General features: G+C 44.5%; 1 protein-coding gene and 1 long non-coding RNA gene across 5 annotated transcripts in view; one reads left to right on the forward strand and one right to left on the reverse strand.

The window, feature by feature from the left end:
* Positions 1 to 14,175, reverse strand: part of LOC133521176 (uncharacterized) — a 293,381-nt gene that overhangs the window by 95,145 nt on the left and 184,061 nt on the right. The gene's annotated exons all lie outside the window — the stretch shown is intronic.
* The window catches only part of LOC133521159 (AP-1 complex subunit gamma-1), a 48,759-nt gene that overhangs the window by 33,938 nt on the left and 646 nt on the right, over positions 1 to 14,175 (forward strand). For all 4 annotated transcript variants that reach the window (XM_061855962.1, XM_061855963.1, XM_061855964.1 and 1 more), the window contains 12 exons: positions 543 to 722; positions 1,628 to 1,774; positions 2,474 to 2,692; positions 3,311 to 3,469; positions 4,507 to 4,594; positions 5,676 to 5,823; positions 6,301 to 6,387; positions 8,869 to 9,007; positions 10,797 to 10,907; positions 11,063 to 11,204; positions 11,706 to 11,863; positions 12,503 to 12,595. In XM_061855962.1, the coding sequence (XP_061711946.1) occupies positions 543 to 722; positions 1,628 to 1,774; positions 2,474 to 2,692; positions 3,311 to 3,469; positions 4,507 to 4,594; positions 5,676 to 5,823; positions 6,301 to 6,387; positions 8,869 to 9,007; positions 10,797 to 10,907; positions 11,063 to 11,204; positions 11,706 to 11,863; positions 12,503 to 12,595 (1,671 nt within the window). The remainder of the gene's footprint in view (positions 1 to 542; positions 723 to 1,627; positions 1,775 to 2,473; positions 2,693 to 3,310; positions 3,470 to 4,506; positions 4,595 to 5,675; positions 5,824 to 6,300; positions 6,388 to 8,868; positions 9,008 to 10,796; positions 10,908 to 11,062; positions 11,205 to 11,705; positions 11,864 to 12,502; positions 12,596 to 14,175) is intronic.

Below are 14,175 nucleotides of genomic sequence, written 5' to 3' on the forward strand. Positions count from 1 at the left end.
GGATAGTTTCGATTTATAATTATAATACCAATATTATAGCGGTATTACGTACACCGTTTCAAAATATATTCATCACTTCCTAACTCTGAAGGTGTCACCAATAGACCTTATCGTAGAGCTATGAGCGGTACCCTAATCCTATGCCAGAGTAAATTTAACATCCGGCACATTCTCACGGTAAGCCAAGAAGGCTTGTGTTGTGGGTACTCAGACAACGATATATATAATATACAAATACTTAAATACATGGACAATATTATTAACTAATATAAACGTGACTTAATCGCGTATTAAGTTTTAAATTTACCTCCAAACGCCCCGTTTGTATTAGTTAATAATGTGTAGAAAACGTGGAAGTTTACTTAGAAAACATCTATGACTAAGGAACAAATATCTGTGCTCATCACACAAATAAATGCCCTTACCGGGATTCGAACCCAGGACCATCGGCTTCATTGGCAGGGTCACTACCCACTTAGCCTAGTGGTCAAAATCGACACTTAGTCGACATTGGTGTAATGTAACACAAAAAAATCTTCCAGGTTAAAATCCTCCGCCTTCTCCGGATACTGGGCAAAAACGACGCGGAAGCATCAGAAGCCATGAACGACATCCTGGCCCAGGTGGCCACCAACACGGAGACCAGCAAGAACGTGGGCAACACCATCCTGTACGAGACCGTGCTGTCCATCATGGACATCAAGTCTGAGAGCAGTCTGCGGGTTCGTATGCCACGCTTGTCGCATAATAGTACATTGTGCAACGAGGGGGGTAAATGAAATTTTGGAAGCAAGGGTGGTAATTAAATAATGGAATTAAAGACCCGAGTTTTCAATATTCTTACCCCCGAAATTACACACAATGTTTTTCATCACACTTGGGAAGAAAATACTAATTTTTAAGCTTAATGATTCTTAAATACGTGACATATCAAACATTCGTCCGCCATATTGTCATTTGGTGACAGGTTCGGTATCGAAGGCACATACCTATTCGGCATTCAGCCACGATTGAAAATTATGTGAATTATAAAACGGCTATTAAATTAATCAAATAAACATAAACAAACATATTAAATTATTAACGGCAATATTATTAAAGTAAAACTCATTTACGCCACTTGGTTTGTACGAATTACTGAGATAATTAAAAAAGTTATAACTCCCTAGGGAGTTATAGCTTTTTTTTTTCACAATCCATAACTCCCGCGAGAACAATATAGGCATTTGTTTTTCAGTACGCCTGCATGAAATAGGATCTTTTTCGAGCAAGTGTGATGAAAAAACTATGAATAGTTGTGCTAAAGCCCTTATAAATTTATTACAGGGAACAAAATACGACAGGGTGAAGGGGTTTTGGCTGGCACTTCAAAGATAATTTGAGAGCATTTGGGACATTCTACGCGTCTGTCTGTATTTTGCTGCAAATATTTTTAGGCGACAAATATTTATTGAGTAAATTTACTCACTCCATTTGTCTCAAAAAAATTACTTCTAAACCCTACAATCGACAAAAAGTCGCTATTGTACAAGTCACATGTTATTCTCTGGTATACCTCATTATATCTAAATTCAATCATCCTTGAAAATGCCATCAAAACAGTAAATAAAGTAATACATTTCCACAGGTCCTAGCGGTGAACATCCTCGGAAGGTTCCTTCTGAACAACGACAAGAACATCAGATACGTCGCGCTGAACACGCTTTTGAGGACGGTGCACGTCGACACGTCGGCCGTGCAGAGGCATCGGACCACCATTCTGGAATGTTTGAAGGTATATCATCTACAATCTACATTTTAAGCCAGAAAATGTCAATTGTTGTACTGCTACAGTCAGCGGGGTAGGAGAAGGGACGTTGTGTAAACGTATTCCTGCATATGTTCTGAGATTGACTAAGAGGCGCAGCAAAGAGCCGGCAGCTGCAGGAGCCTGGTGCAGTGAGCGTAGTTTGATAAGTCTTCTAACAATGAGATTCAATATAAATTTAAGTTCTCCGTATCCAATGACCCGTCACAGCTTTACCTAGAGCGTCAGTCCAAAAAAGTAACAAATCACTTTGACTGATTTTTCCTTTAATACTTCGGTCATATTGCGAGAAAAGAAGGTGGCAACCTCGAAAAGCTCTGGGCTTGTGACCGGCAAAGTAGACGGGAAAAGGCCTGGACGCGGACGCAGTCCAATACGTTGGTCTGACCAGATCCGCACCGCTCACTCCACAGTTCACATGGCTCTCCACACCGCCAGAGACAGAAATAGATGGAGGAAGATCATAAGAGAGAAAGTGATACAAAAGGGAGATGACGATCCTCAATATTGAGGAATACGACGCACGGAGGAAAATGTTTTTTTTGGATGAACATGTTTGTAAATATGTTCCTTGCGGTGATCTTTTCTGACTATTGTTTATCAAAAAGACTCCAGTATTTTCGAATTGCTACATCACGCTTATGTACGTACCTTGTTATCTTCCAGGACCCCGACATCTCCATCCGGCGGCGCGCTATGGAGCTGTCATTCGCGCTCGTGAACCAGCAGAACATCCGCAGCATGATGAAGGAGCTCCTCGTGTTCCTGGAGCGCTCGGAGCCGGAGTTCAAGGCGCACTGCTCCAGCGCCATGCTGCTCGCCGCCGAGAGATACGCGCCCACTAACAAGTGGCATCTGGACACGCTGTTCAAAGTGTTCCTCAAGGTGAGTGCGTGATGCAGCTCCTCGTGTCCTGGAGCCGAAGTCCAAGGCCCAGTGCTCCAGCGCCATGCTGGTCGTTGCCACGAGATACGCGCCCACCAACGAGTGGCATTTTTAAGGGGTTCCTCAAGGTGAGAGCATGATAAAAGGAGTTCAAAGTTTATACAGGAAATGCTACAGTGGAGGTTTTTTTAAGTGCTCTTTGACTAGTATGTTTTCGGGTTATCATCAGATTTGTACCTGTGTCAAAAATTCTGTCAAATCAACCTAAATTTTAGAAAAGTTTTAACGGAGTTAAGGCTGACCGCAGACATGGCAGTTTTCCTTGGATAATCTTAACTTTTAACTACGTATTGTTTATGCAGGTAAACGTCGTTTACGTTTTAATTTTTTTTTGTAACGAAGACGCAAACTAGTTCACGAAAATACTGCGAAATGAATAATAATTTTTTTCAGACTTATGACCGGTTCAACCGGCAATCAACGTCACTGTCGTAATTCATTAATATTTGCTTGTGTGTTGTGTGCAAAGTTTGACAGCACTCTTTGGCACCCATCTTTAGTGTGTACAATTGCGTAAAATTGTATACTGTTCTAATATATAAGTATTTTTTCCACCAGGCGGGCAACTACCTCCGAGACGACACCGTGTCCAGCACCATCCAGATCATTTCGTCAGCGCCGGCCGAGCGGCAGGCCTACGCGGCCATGCGGCTGTGGAGCTCCCTCGAGCGCTCCGCCGTCAGCGGCGACGCCTCCGACAAGCAGCCGCTAGTGCAGGTAACTAGTCAGACCAAGCTCACTGTAGCAGCGTTCCGTGCAGTTTGCTTGGTCTAATCTCTTAAGTACCCATAAATCGGCAACAGGCGTCGTCGTTACACACAGACAATAAGCTATCCGCAATAGGTTTCGTCATTTTCGTTATTTTAGTGTAAGGTCTGAGTGGACGCTCGCTCGGCAAGGCGTCGAGTCGGGACGAGTGCCGTGCGCCGTGCACTGCGGCCGCCCCTACTATACGTTAGCATTTGTCGAACATGCGAGCCGCACGCCCAACTCGAGCGTCCACTCCGGCCTTACACTTACGTGGGTTTATACCAGAGAGAATTGAGAAGACCAAGAGTGCTCACTCCAGTCAATTGTTTTGTTACCAAAATTATTATTATTTTCGTAGTCTACATCTAGCGTCAAATAGCGGAACTCTCAGTACTACTACTCGACCATAGATGTCGCGGCAAACAAAAAGTCTAATGCTCAAAGATTTTCAGCGAATATTTTAACCAGAGTAAGCTTAGGAGTTAAAAATTGAGTTCTGGTTACTCTAGTTACAATATTAGCGGATTATCGTTGACCATTAGACTTTTTGTTTGCCGCGACATCTATGGTCGTGTAGCAGTACTGAGAGTTCCGCTACTTGATGCTAGATGTAGACTACGAAAATAATAGTATTATTGTTAAGAAAACCGTTGAATGGAGTGTTTTTTAATTCTCTTTCGTTGTACTAACCCCTTCCCCGGGCCCAGTCGCTTGCGGCCCAAACGTTGATGGATAACGAAAAGTATGGAAAATGTTGACGCGAAAGTTCAAATGTTTGCCACGTAAAGCGCGCTCATCGCTTTCTCCCTTCACTGACGCACTTCACGGATAGCTTTTATATGGTAGTTCTTGTACTTAAATACCACTTGTGTTTAAAAAAATAGAGGACTTTATTTAATTCTCACCAAAATGTGTATCACGTCTGTTTCTAGAGCAAAATTTAAAGCATACATGGTCGCAATGAAACTACATTAAAACTAACACTGACATTTTAATTATTTCAGGTGGCCACGTGGACGGTAGGAGAATACGGCGATCTGTTGGTGTCAGAAGCCAGCAATGCTATTTCCATGGTCGATGACGACGGCGTAGGTAAGTCAAGAGGAGATTTCCTACCTGCTACCTAAGAGTCATAATTAGCCGGGTCCACACAGAGCGAGCATACGCACGCGAGGAAAAAGCACGCGCCGCCTCGGCCGAGGCACGTCTACATTGCCGGTTTGTGCGTGAGGAAATTGCCTCGCACGACGTGCTCACTCGCTCGCTCTGTGTGGACCCGCCTATTGTTTTAGAAAATCAGTATTTATTTAGTCAATTTCGCCTTAATCCTGTTTCGTTGCTGGATATAATTATAATATATTATAAAATAAAAACTTGCTTAAGATTCTGAAAGAACCGCGTCAAAAAAAACATATTGTGTAGCAAATACGCTTTCCATGAGAAAATTTATAAAAACAAGTAGCAGGAATCGGTGTAATATGACTTATTCCGCGGGAAATCCTGTGAAACGAATTCTGAAGTATGTTTGGTAAACGTAACCGAGGATGGTATTCCACCTGTCCGATTTCTTACTCTGTCTCATTAAGCAAAATGTAAGACGCAAAATCCACATTAGACCAAGAAATTGGACAGGTGGAATACCACCCTTAGGCAGTAATTAGAGCATATTGATTACATACATTTTATGTTGACCCATGCGGTTTCCTTTGAATAATTGACCGCATCTTTTTAGTTCTCACTCTACATTTTGCGATAACGCATAGAATAAATAATAGTACTACCGTACAGAAACGACACTTCCTACAAAACCGAAGTTTGATAGCGATTCAGGGACGAATCATGTCGTCCCTTTCTAATTTATAGCACTGTCCCTTTCGGTTATTTAGGGTTCTCAAAATTTAAGTGAAGTAAAATGCAAAGAAACGTCAAGTTTTGCCAACCCTAATAATTGCTCGTAGCAATGCTGAGCCGAAGTCACACGAAAGGTCCAGTGTCACCCCACTGCTAACGGTGCCACAATATGTGACTGAAGCCGGCAAAACGTCCCACTTTGTCTCTTGCCATAAGGACGAGATCTTTATACGAATATGTCAAGGCGTCCTTATGGCATGCGACAAAGTGGGACGTTTTACCGGTTTCGGTCACATTTATGAGTTTTCGTTTTGAATCGCAGATGACTTCGAGCGGCCGCGCGAGGAGTACGTGATCGACATCTACCAGAAGCTACTGTGGTCCACACAGTTATCCATCACCACGAAGGAGTTCCTGCTGCTGTCGTTAGCCAAGCTGTCCACCAGGTTCACTAGCCAGCCTAGTCAGGAGTAAGTATTTTTGATATTTAATTCTATGCGGAAATTGTGTCAGTAGAACCAGTTGCTCGTTATCAAATGAATCAAGGTCAAATGCATCCTCAACTAAAATGTGCCTCCGCTGAAGCAAGATCCATCGGTATTTGCAATTGGAGCACCCCGTATTTAACCTTTTGACGGTCAAAGACGTCATATGACGCGCGCGGCGCGGCTACGGCCCAATATCAACCGTCATGCGTACCGACAAGGTTCACGATTACGCGCGGCGTACGATAGGCGTGGCGTTCAAAAGGTTAAGATGCATCAAAATTGTAATTTTGTTCATTAATTTAATAAACTGTCACTTTTTGTTCCAAGGGGGATATTTAAGCAAATTTTTTTTTAAAGTAAACTCCTGATAGTCGTTTTAACGTAATGATTTCTTCGCGGGTAGAAAACAATGTTATATAAAATTTTCAAGTATGTTAATAGTTTTTGTTTTTATTACAGCAAAATCCGAGTGATTATCGACACGTTCGGATCTCACATTCACATCGAGTTGCAACAGCGAGGAGTGGAGCTATCTCAACTATACAGGTAAACATTGATCACTAATATGGAAAACATAACATTTAAAACTTTCTCGTTTTGAACACATATTAAATTACATTTAAGCGCTGGTGGGCTAGCGGTAAGAGAGTGCGACTATCGAGAGTGGGCTCAAACTCCGGCTCGTACCAATGAGTTTTTCGGAACTTATGTACGAAATATCATTTGATATTTACCAGTCGCTTTTCGGTGAAGGACAACATCGTGAGGAAACCGGCCTAATCCCAATAAGGCCTGATTTGCCCTCTGAGTTTTTTGTCAAGCGGTCCCAAGGCTTCTATGAGCCCTGGCAAAATGCCGGGACAACGCGAGGAAGAAGAGATTAAATTACATTTATAACCGGGTCTATAACGAATTTATTTTGTTACCTTTATTTACCGACGTTTTGACACAGGTTTCACTGGTCATGATCGCGGCTAACTATGTCCCAGTAAAATGTCAAAATACAGATTTGTGTAACTACCCGACTCTCGTTTGGGATAGACATCACATTTTCAAACCACCCACTGCATACATGTTAATTATTGTCAATAGATAGACACGCAACACTTAAAATATCCCCCGACACATCCGGAGATGGATCCCTTGGCTTTAACTTCTGGATCACAGGCCCCCAAGTTGATAAGTTAAATCCATCATCCCTATTAAAATTTCTGGGGTGTTTCTTTATTTCAATAGCTTCTCGCACAACTCGAAGATAATAATGACGTTCAGTGGAGACAACTTTTGGTTCATGAAGCACAATGCAGTGGTTTGCTCCAGTTGTAAGATGTTCGGCGATCGCGAATTTCTGTACTTGGCATTGACATATATCTAAGGACCAGCCTTACGGGCAATAGGAATGGGGCCAGTACAACTCATCAACCAATCGTTCAGTCTAACGCCACAACGCGATTGGTTGATGAGTTCGCATCACCCGCGCGATTGGTCGCAACTAGACTGCACGATTGGCTCGAATTCGTGAGTGACACCACTCAACTAGCACCAGTCTTAGTGCCCGTAAGGCCCGTTCTTAGATATATATCAATGGTACTTGGCGGTTTTTAACTGCCGCTATGTGGTCTTTAAACCTCTCTTGACCAATGTACACACTACATTCAATTTTGTAAACGCCCGGATTTTGGTACGGAATGACATCTTTTGGACTGCGCAAAAACTCTGCTACGTCGAATAACGGCTTGTATACAGACTTGGAGAATTTCTTACTACTGCTCCAATTTTGTCCGTTATCTCTTTCACATATCGTAGAAACGCCGGTTGTCTATTGACCTCTGATGTCTTTCCGTTCACTTCGGCTTGCGTTTCATCTTCCCACGGTATCCATTCTTCTCCAGTACAGCCTGGACATGGGCTAGTTCACCGTCCAGATACTCAGGGTCACATAAGTCATGTGCCCTGTTCACCAAGGACGTGATCACGGATTGTAGGTGCCTTGGGTGATGATGAGAGGATGCGTATAAAAGTACCTGTCGGTATACGTAGGTTTTATGTATACGGCGTGTGTCAAGATGCCGACCTCAGCATAAGTTTGACATCCAAAAAAGGTAAGGACCTGACACATCCTATTTCATATGTGAATTTCTCCTTTGAGTGGATGGAGTTTAAGTGTTCGGTGTAGTTTGTGACGGTGTCGTTATTTCCCTTCAAAATGCAGAAATTGTAGTCCACGTACCTCTTAGGTACGTTAGGTAATTACGTTAGGTCTGGAGTCCAGTGCTAACTCTTCAAAATGCTCCATCCAGATGTTAGCGATTACTGGAGCAACTGGACTACCCATTGCCACTCCATCTACCTGCAGGAAATATTGGCCTTGATATATGGAATAGTTTCCCTCCAAGCAGTGTTCCAGCAAAGTAATTTCTTTTTGATAATGCCCAGGCATTCTGTTAATGGAACTTTGGTGAACAAAGATTCCACATTTAAACTCACCATAATCTCATCTGGTTCCAGTCTTATACCCTTGACAATATCAATTAAATGGCGAGAATCTTTTACATAGGATCAGGTTTTTCCAACTAGTCCCTGGAGTACGCTTGCTACATGTTTTGCGATATCATAGGATGGCGAACTGATCTAACTAACAATTAGTCGCAATGGCGTATTGGACATGTACCTTTGATAATCCGTACAGCTTGGGCGGTTGAATTGATTTCGGTCTATACAGTCGATTATATTTATCCTCTTCAAAAAGATCTTCGTGATCTTTGCTTTGGTGTTACCCTGCCAATTGGATTACTTGACTTTTCGTCGGGTAGTTACTCAAATCTCTGTTTTGACATTTTGATGGGACGTTAGTTAGCCGCGACAATCACATTAAAAATGGTCGACTTGACTGATGCGATTTAACTTGAGAGCGTTTGTGGAAGTTAATGATCTATTCGAATTGTTAAGAAAATGAATGATGAAGGATATCCTTAAGATTTTTTTTTATTTGTCGTTAGCTGACGGTAACTCTGTTTTATTACCCAGACAATACGCGCACCTGCGGCCGGCCCTGCTGGAGCGCATGCCGCCCATGGAGGCGCCGTCGGCGCGCGCGCGCGACGACCACGAGCCCGACAGCGAGCCCGAGCCCGCCGCCGAGCCCCTCACCGCCGGGAGCCACCAGGTATGTATATACCTGCTGGAGCGCATGCCGCCCATGGAGGCGCCGTCGGCGACGACCACGAGCCCGACAGCGAGCCCGAGCCCGCCGCCGAGCCCCTCACCGCCGGGAGCCACCAGGTATGTATATACCTGCTGGAGCGCATGCCGCCCATGGAGGCGCCGTCGGCGACGACCACGAGCCCGACAGCGAGCCCGAGCCCGCCGCCGAGCCCCTCACCGCCGGGAGCCACCAGGTATGTATATACCTGCTGGAGCGCATGCCGCCCATGGAGGCGCCGTCGGCGACGACCACGAGCCCGACAGCGAGCCCGAGCCCGCCGCCGAGCCCCTCACCGCCGGGAGCCACCAGGTATGTATATACCTGCTGGAGCGCATGCCGCCCATGGAGGCGCCGTCGGCGACGACCACGAGCCCGACAGCGAGCCCGAGCCCGCCGCCGAGCCCCTCACCGCCGGGAGCCACCAGGTATGTATATACCTGCTGGAGCGCATGCCGCCCATGGAGGCGCCGTCGGCGACGACCACGAGCCCGACAGCGAGCCCGAGCCCGCCGCCGAGCCCCTCACCGCCGGGAGCCACCAGGTATGTATATACCTGCTGGAGCGCATGCCGCCCATGGAGGCGCCGTCGGCGACGACCACGAGCCCGACAGCGAGCCCGAGCCCGCCGCCGAGCCCCTCACCGCCGGGAGCCACCAGGTATGTATATACCTGCTGGAGCGCATGCCGCCCATGGAGGCGCCGTCGGCGACGACCACGAGCCCGACAGCGAGCCCGAGCCCGCCGCCGAGCCCCTCACCGCCGGGAGCCACCAGGTATGTATATACCTGCTGGAGCGCATGCCGCCCATGGAGGCGCCGTCGGCGACGACCACGAGCCCGACAGCGAGCCCGAGCCCGCCGCCGAGCCCCTCACCGCCGGGAGCCACCAGGTATGTATATACCTGCTGGAGCGCATGCCGCCCATGGAGGCGCCGTCGGCGACGACCACGAGCCCGACAGCGAGCCCGAGCCCGCCGCCGAGCCCCTCACCGCCGGGAGCCACCATGTACTGATAAGAGCATGTTCACATTGCCCGATCCGATATCGGATCAGGAGGTCAGGCAGCGGGGGTGCACTGTTTAGCGATCAGACACACATACGCACACAAACAAATATTATCGGTCCGGCTGCAGACGGGGGCTTCGATATAGTTGAAATTACCAAAATATTATTATTAAAACAAGTCCGCCTTTTTTGCCTTATAATGATTTTTACTAGTAATGATTTTTTTAATGACTAAATAAATACAGAAAAACATACAATTTACTTCCATCCGACATCCAATATCGGATCGGGCAATGTGAAAACGCTCTTAAAGTCAATGACCATTGACCTGCCGTACACAATTTCATATACTATTAGAGTCAGCAACAGAAGTAGTCGAAAAATAATAGATATTAAAAAATACTAATATCATCAAAATGAAACTAAGATAAAAGTTTGAATTCTATTTATTTATTCGTATGGCATTATGATTATGAGTCGTTCTACAGTTTTTTTTTTACAGATTTATATCCAATCATTAACCAATGAGTAAAGAATTCTATGAACCTGTATTGAAACCTATATTTTCTTAGAAATGATTTTGTTAAAAAAAACCGCATTTGATAAAATCAAGAAAACTTATATAACTGGTAGAGAATGCCTCATGGCATTAAGTCCGCCTTTTGTACTATAAGGTTTTCTTTTGTGCAATAAAGATTAAATAAATAAATAAATAAACATTTTATCATTTTTATTTATATTCCCAGGACGCCCTACTGGACCTAATCATCGGGTCGGAACCGCTCACGAACGGCGACGCCGAGCATCGCACCGACGTCGCGCCCAACAATAACAACAACAACAATACCAACACTAATGTAAGCCCCTTAAACTTAACGGCACGCAACGCAGTACCTCCGCTTTTCTTGGCAGCTTCCGATATGCTGCATCGAAGTGTTGGAACAATTTACCGCCACCAATCAGAAAAGTTACTTTTGTTAAATGTTATTAACAAAATGTTGGTCTCACACAGGACATCCTGGACTTGCTGAGCGGGTTGGAGCTCACCAGCACTCCGGCGCCGGCGCCGCCGCCCGCGCTCAACAACAACGCGGCCGGCGCCGCTAGCCTGCTGCTCGATGGCCTGTTCGCCGCGCCGCCGCCTGTAGCTTCGCGTACGTATATATTCATACAACTACAACAGTGGTTTTGTGTATAAAATTAATATAAGAATTTTAGTGAACACTTCGCAACTAGCTAGATGGCGCTCGATAACAAATGTTAAGGCTTGGCCACTCTGGCGATGTGCGCTCGGCGCTCGTACGCACGCGGCCCGCATTCAACTGTGACCCTCCAGCTGATGTCACAATGCCATTCGCGCGCGACCATTTCAACGAGGCAAAGACACACAACTTTCCAGTGACGGGGCCAACACTAATGAAAAATAAATACAATTGTAAAATTTTAAACGAAATCAACTTATGTGATATTTATTTTTACACTTGTCTACTGTCATCTATACTACGGCTTTTTGGATCAAACTGTAATCTCATTTCGCCCAATGTACATTTGACATACTCATAAATGATTATTACTTTATGACATTCCTAGCTGAATTTAAACAACCATTATAGAACAATGTACAGAAGTATAATAACCATTGTACTTCCCCGCAGACCCCTCGCTGACGGTCCCGGCGCTGGACAAGGCGGGGCTGGCGGTGGTGCTGGAGGTGGAGCGCGGCGCGCCGCACTGCGTCACGCTCACCATGCGCGCGCGCAGCTCGCGCCCCGACCCGCTCACCGACTTCCTGTTCCAGGCCGCCGTGCCCCGGGTGCGGCCACTCATTCATCTATTGACACGTCACCTCTGATAACTCTCAATGGATGGACTCGGCTCGACAAATCTAACAGTTATAACCGTACATACGAACTGAAGTAACATCAGTGGGGCGGCTCAGCATTGCTTCGAGCAATTATTCAACTTGGCGTCCCTTTCCATGCACGACCACAGATAACATAATGACTTGAATTTTGACAACCCTAAATAGCCGAAAGGGGTAGTGCCATACATTAGAAAGGGACATCATGATTCGTCCCTGAATCGCAGTCAAACTTCGATTTAGTAGGCAGTGTCATTTCTGTACGGTTGTACTATTATTTATTCTGTACTAACGTGTAAAAACATGAGCTTAAACAATACCAAAGATTACATACAAGCGACCCGTGAAAAGACCAGTCTATCCATCCGTCTAGCGATCCCTCACAAGCCATTTTTTAGCCCAAAGCAAGGGCGCTACATAGTCTACCAGCCTCACAAACCTTTTATCGTGACATTACGCTGGGCGTCACATATGCCGATTTTACTTTATTTTCATTTTATCGGCATAAGATGGTTGGCTTTGAAAATATAGTTAGAAACATTATAGTTTTTATTTTATTACACTTAATTTAATCATTAATATTGTTCGCAGACGTTACAGCTGGATATGATGTCACCATCGGGCACAGTTCTGCCTCCGCAAGGAGAAATCACTCAGGTTCTGAAAATCAACAATCCGTCGCGGGTAAGATACCAAAATTGACTTTTCAACAAAAAACGATCGAATTATCAATGAATAAATTCAATATGATGTCCATTACCATCCACCCAAATTCATAAAACAATATAAATTAATTTTAATCCTAATTCATATTATACTGTTTAATCAAGTTTGTCTTCTGTATAAAGCCTTGTTACACTTGTATTTTTTTGACGTGTGAACGTATCCGAGTGGCCTTGTGCTAAATGTTAGAGTTATTTTTGTTTGTATTTTATTTGTTAAATGATGACATTTGACAGCAAATGACGATGATGATGATGATGATGGAGCGCTGGTGGCCTAGCGGTAAGAGCGTGCGACTTGCAATCCGGAGGTCGCGGGTTCAAACCCCGTCTCGAACCAATGAGTTTTCGGAACTTATGTACGAAATATCATTTGATATTTACCAGTCGTTTTTCGGTGAAGGAAAACATCGTGAGGAAACCGGACTAATCCCAACAAGGACTAGTTTACCCTCTGGGTTGGAAGGTCAGATGGCAGTCGCTTTCGTAAAAACTAGTGCCTACGCCAAATCTTGGGATTAGTTGTCAAGCGGACCCCAGGCTCCCATGAGTCGTGGCAATATGCCGGGACAACGCGAGGAAGAAGAAGAAGATGACATTTGACAGCAGGGCTCGGGACTGGTATTTTTTAAAACACCGAATTAGTTCAATATTTTGAATTATTTTATGCTCTTTACGTAGGACTGAATCATGTTGGTATTTAGGTGAGAACTTCGTGTTATTAGATTGTCCTACTAACAACGAAATAATAAACCAAAGAACGTAATAATACCGGTATTTTGTATGGAGAAAATACCAGTATTCGACTCTTGTTTGACAGTAAGCCCGCTGCTCGAAACGTACATCGTACTCGGCAAGCACAAGGACTACATACACAATTTATATAAGAGTAGCAAACCTACTTATAACAAATAGTTGTAGGTTAATTTGAGTCCCATGAGTTCCGCGGACTTCATATCGCGTCGGCAACAAAGTTACATCCAAGTTCCACGTACAGGATTTCATAGAAAATGTAAGAAAAATCAAAACTCCAGGGACGTGGAAGTATTTGACGTTGTTTATGGCTGGGACTTGAGGCAGTGTACACCGATTTATAACGTGTCCAACTTCGAACAAAAAAAATGTGCAGATCTCGGGTAAAAACAAGTGACGATGCGACAGATTTAAGTATGTTTGCTAAGGGTTGCGCCCGGGCGGATCGTCACCGGTGAGAAAAAAATGAATTACTTTTTACTTTTAGACTCGTCAGGTGGCGCTGCAGTCGGTTTTTTGAATTGGCGCTAAAATATTTCTATTTACTTTTTTCTTGTCGGAATATAATACTAATTATGCTGTAAAATATATTATCAGTATTTTTGTAACCCCTTGTATAATGATCATAGGTGCCTAGTATATACATATATAATACATTACCATTCTGTTTGTACCGGAATTAAAGTAAAGGAGTTTAAAAATAAAAGAAAAGCCTTGGCACAACCCTGCGTCCAAGATTTTGAATTTCGAACGAGAATTATAAAATGTTCGAAGTTGGATTACTGGGTC

This window comes from Cydia pomonella, chromosome 9, assembly GCF_033807575.1.
Source record: "Cydia pomonella isolate Wapato2018A chromosome 9, ilCydPomo1, whole genome shotgun sequence".
NCBI lineage: Eukaryota > Metazoa > Arthropoda > Insecta > Lepidoptera > Tortricidae > Cydia > Cydia pomonella.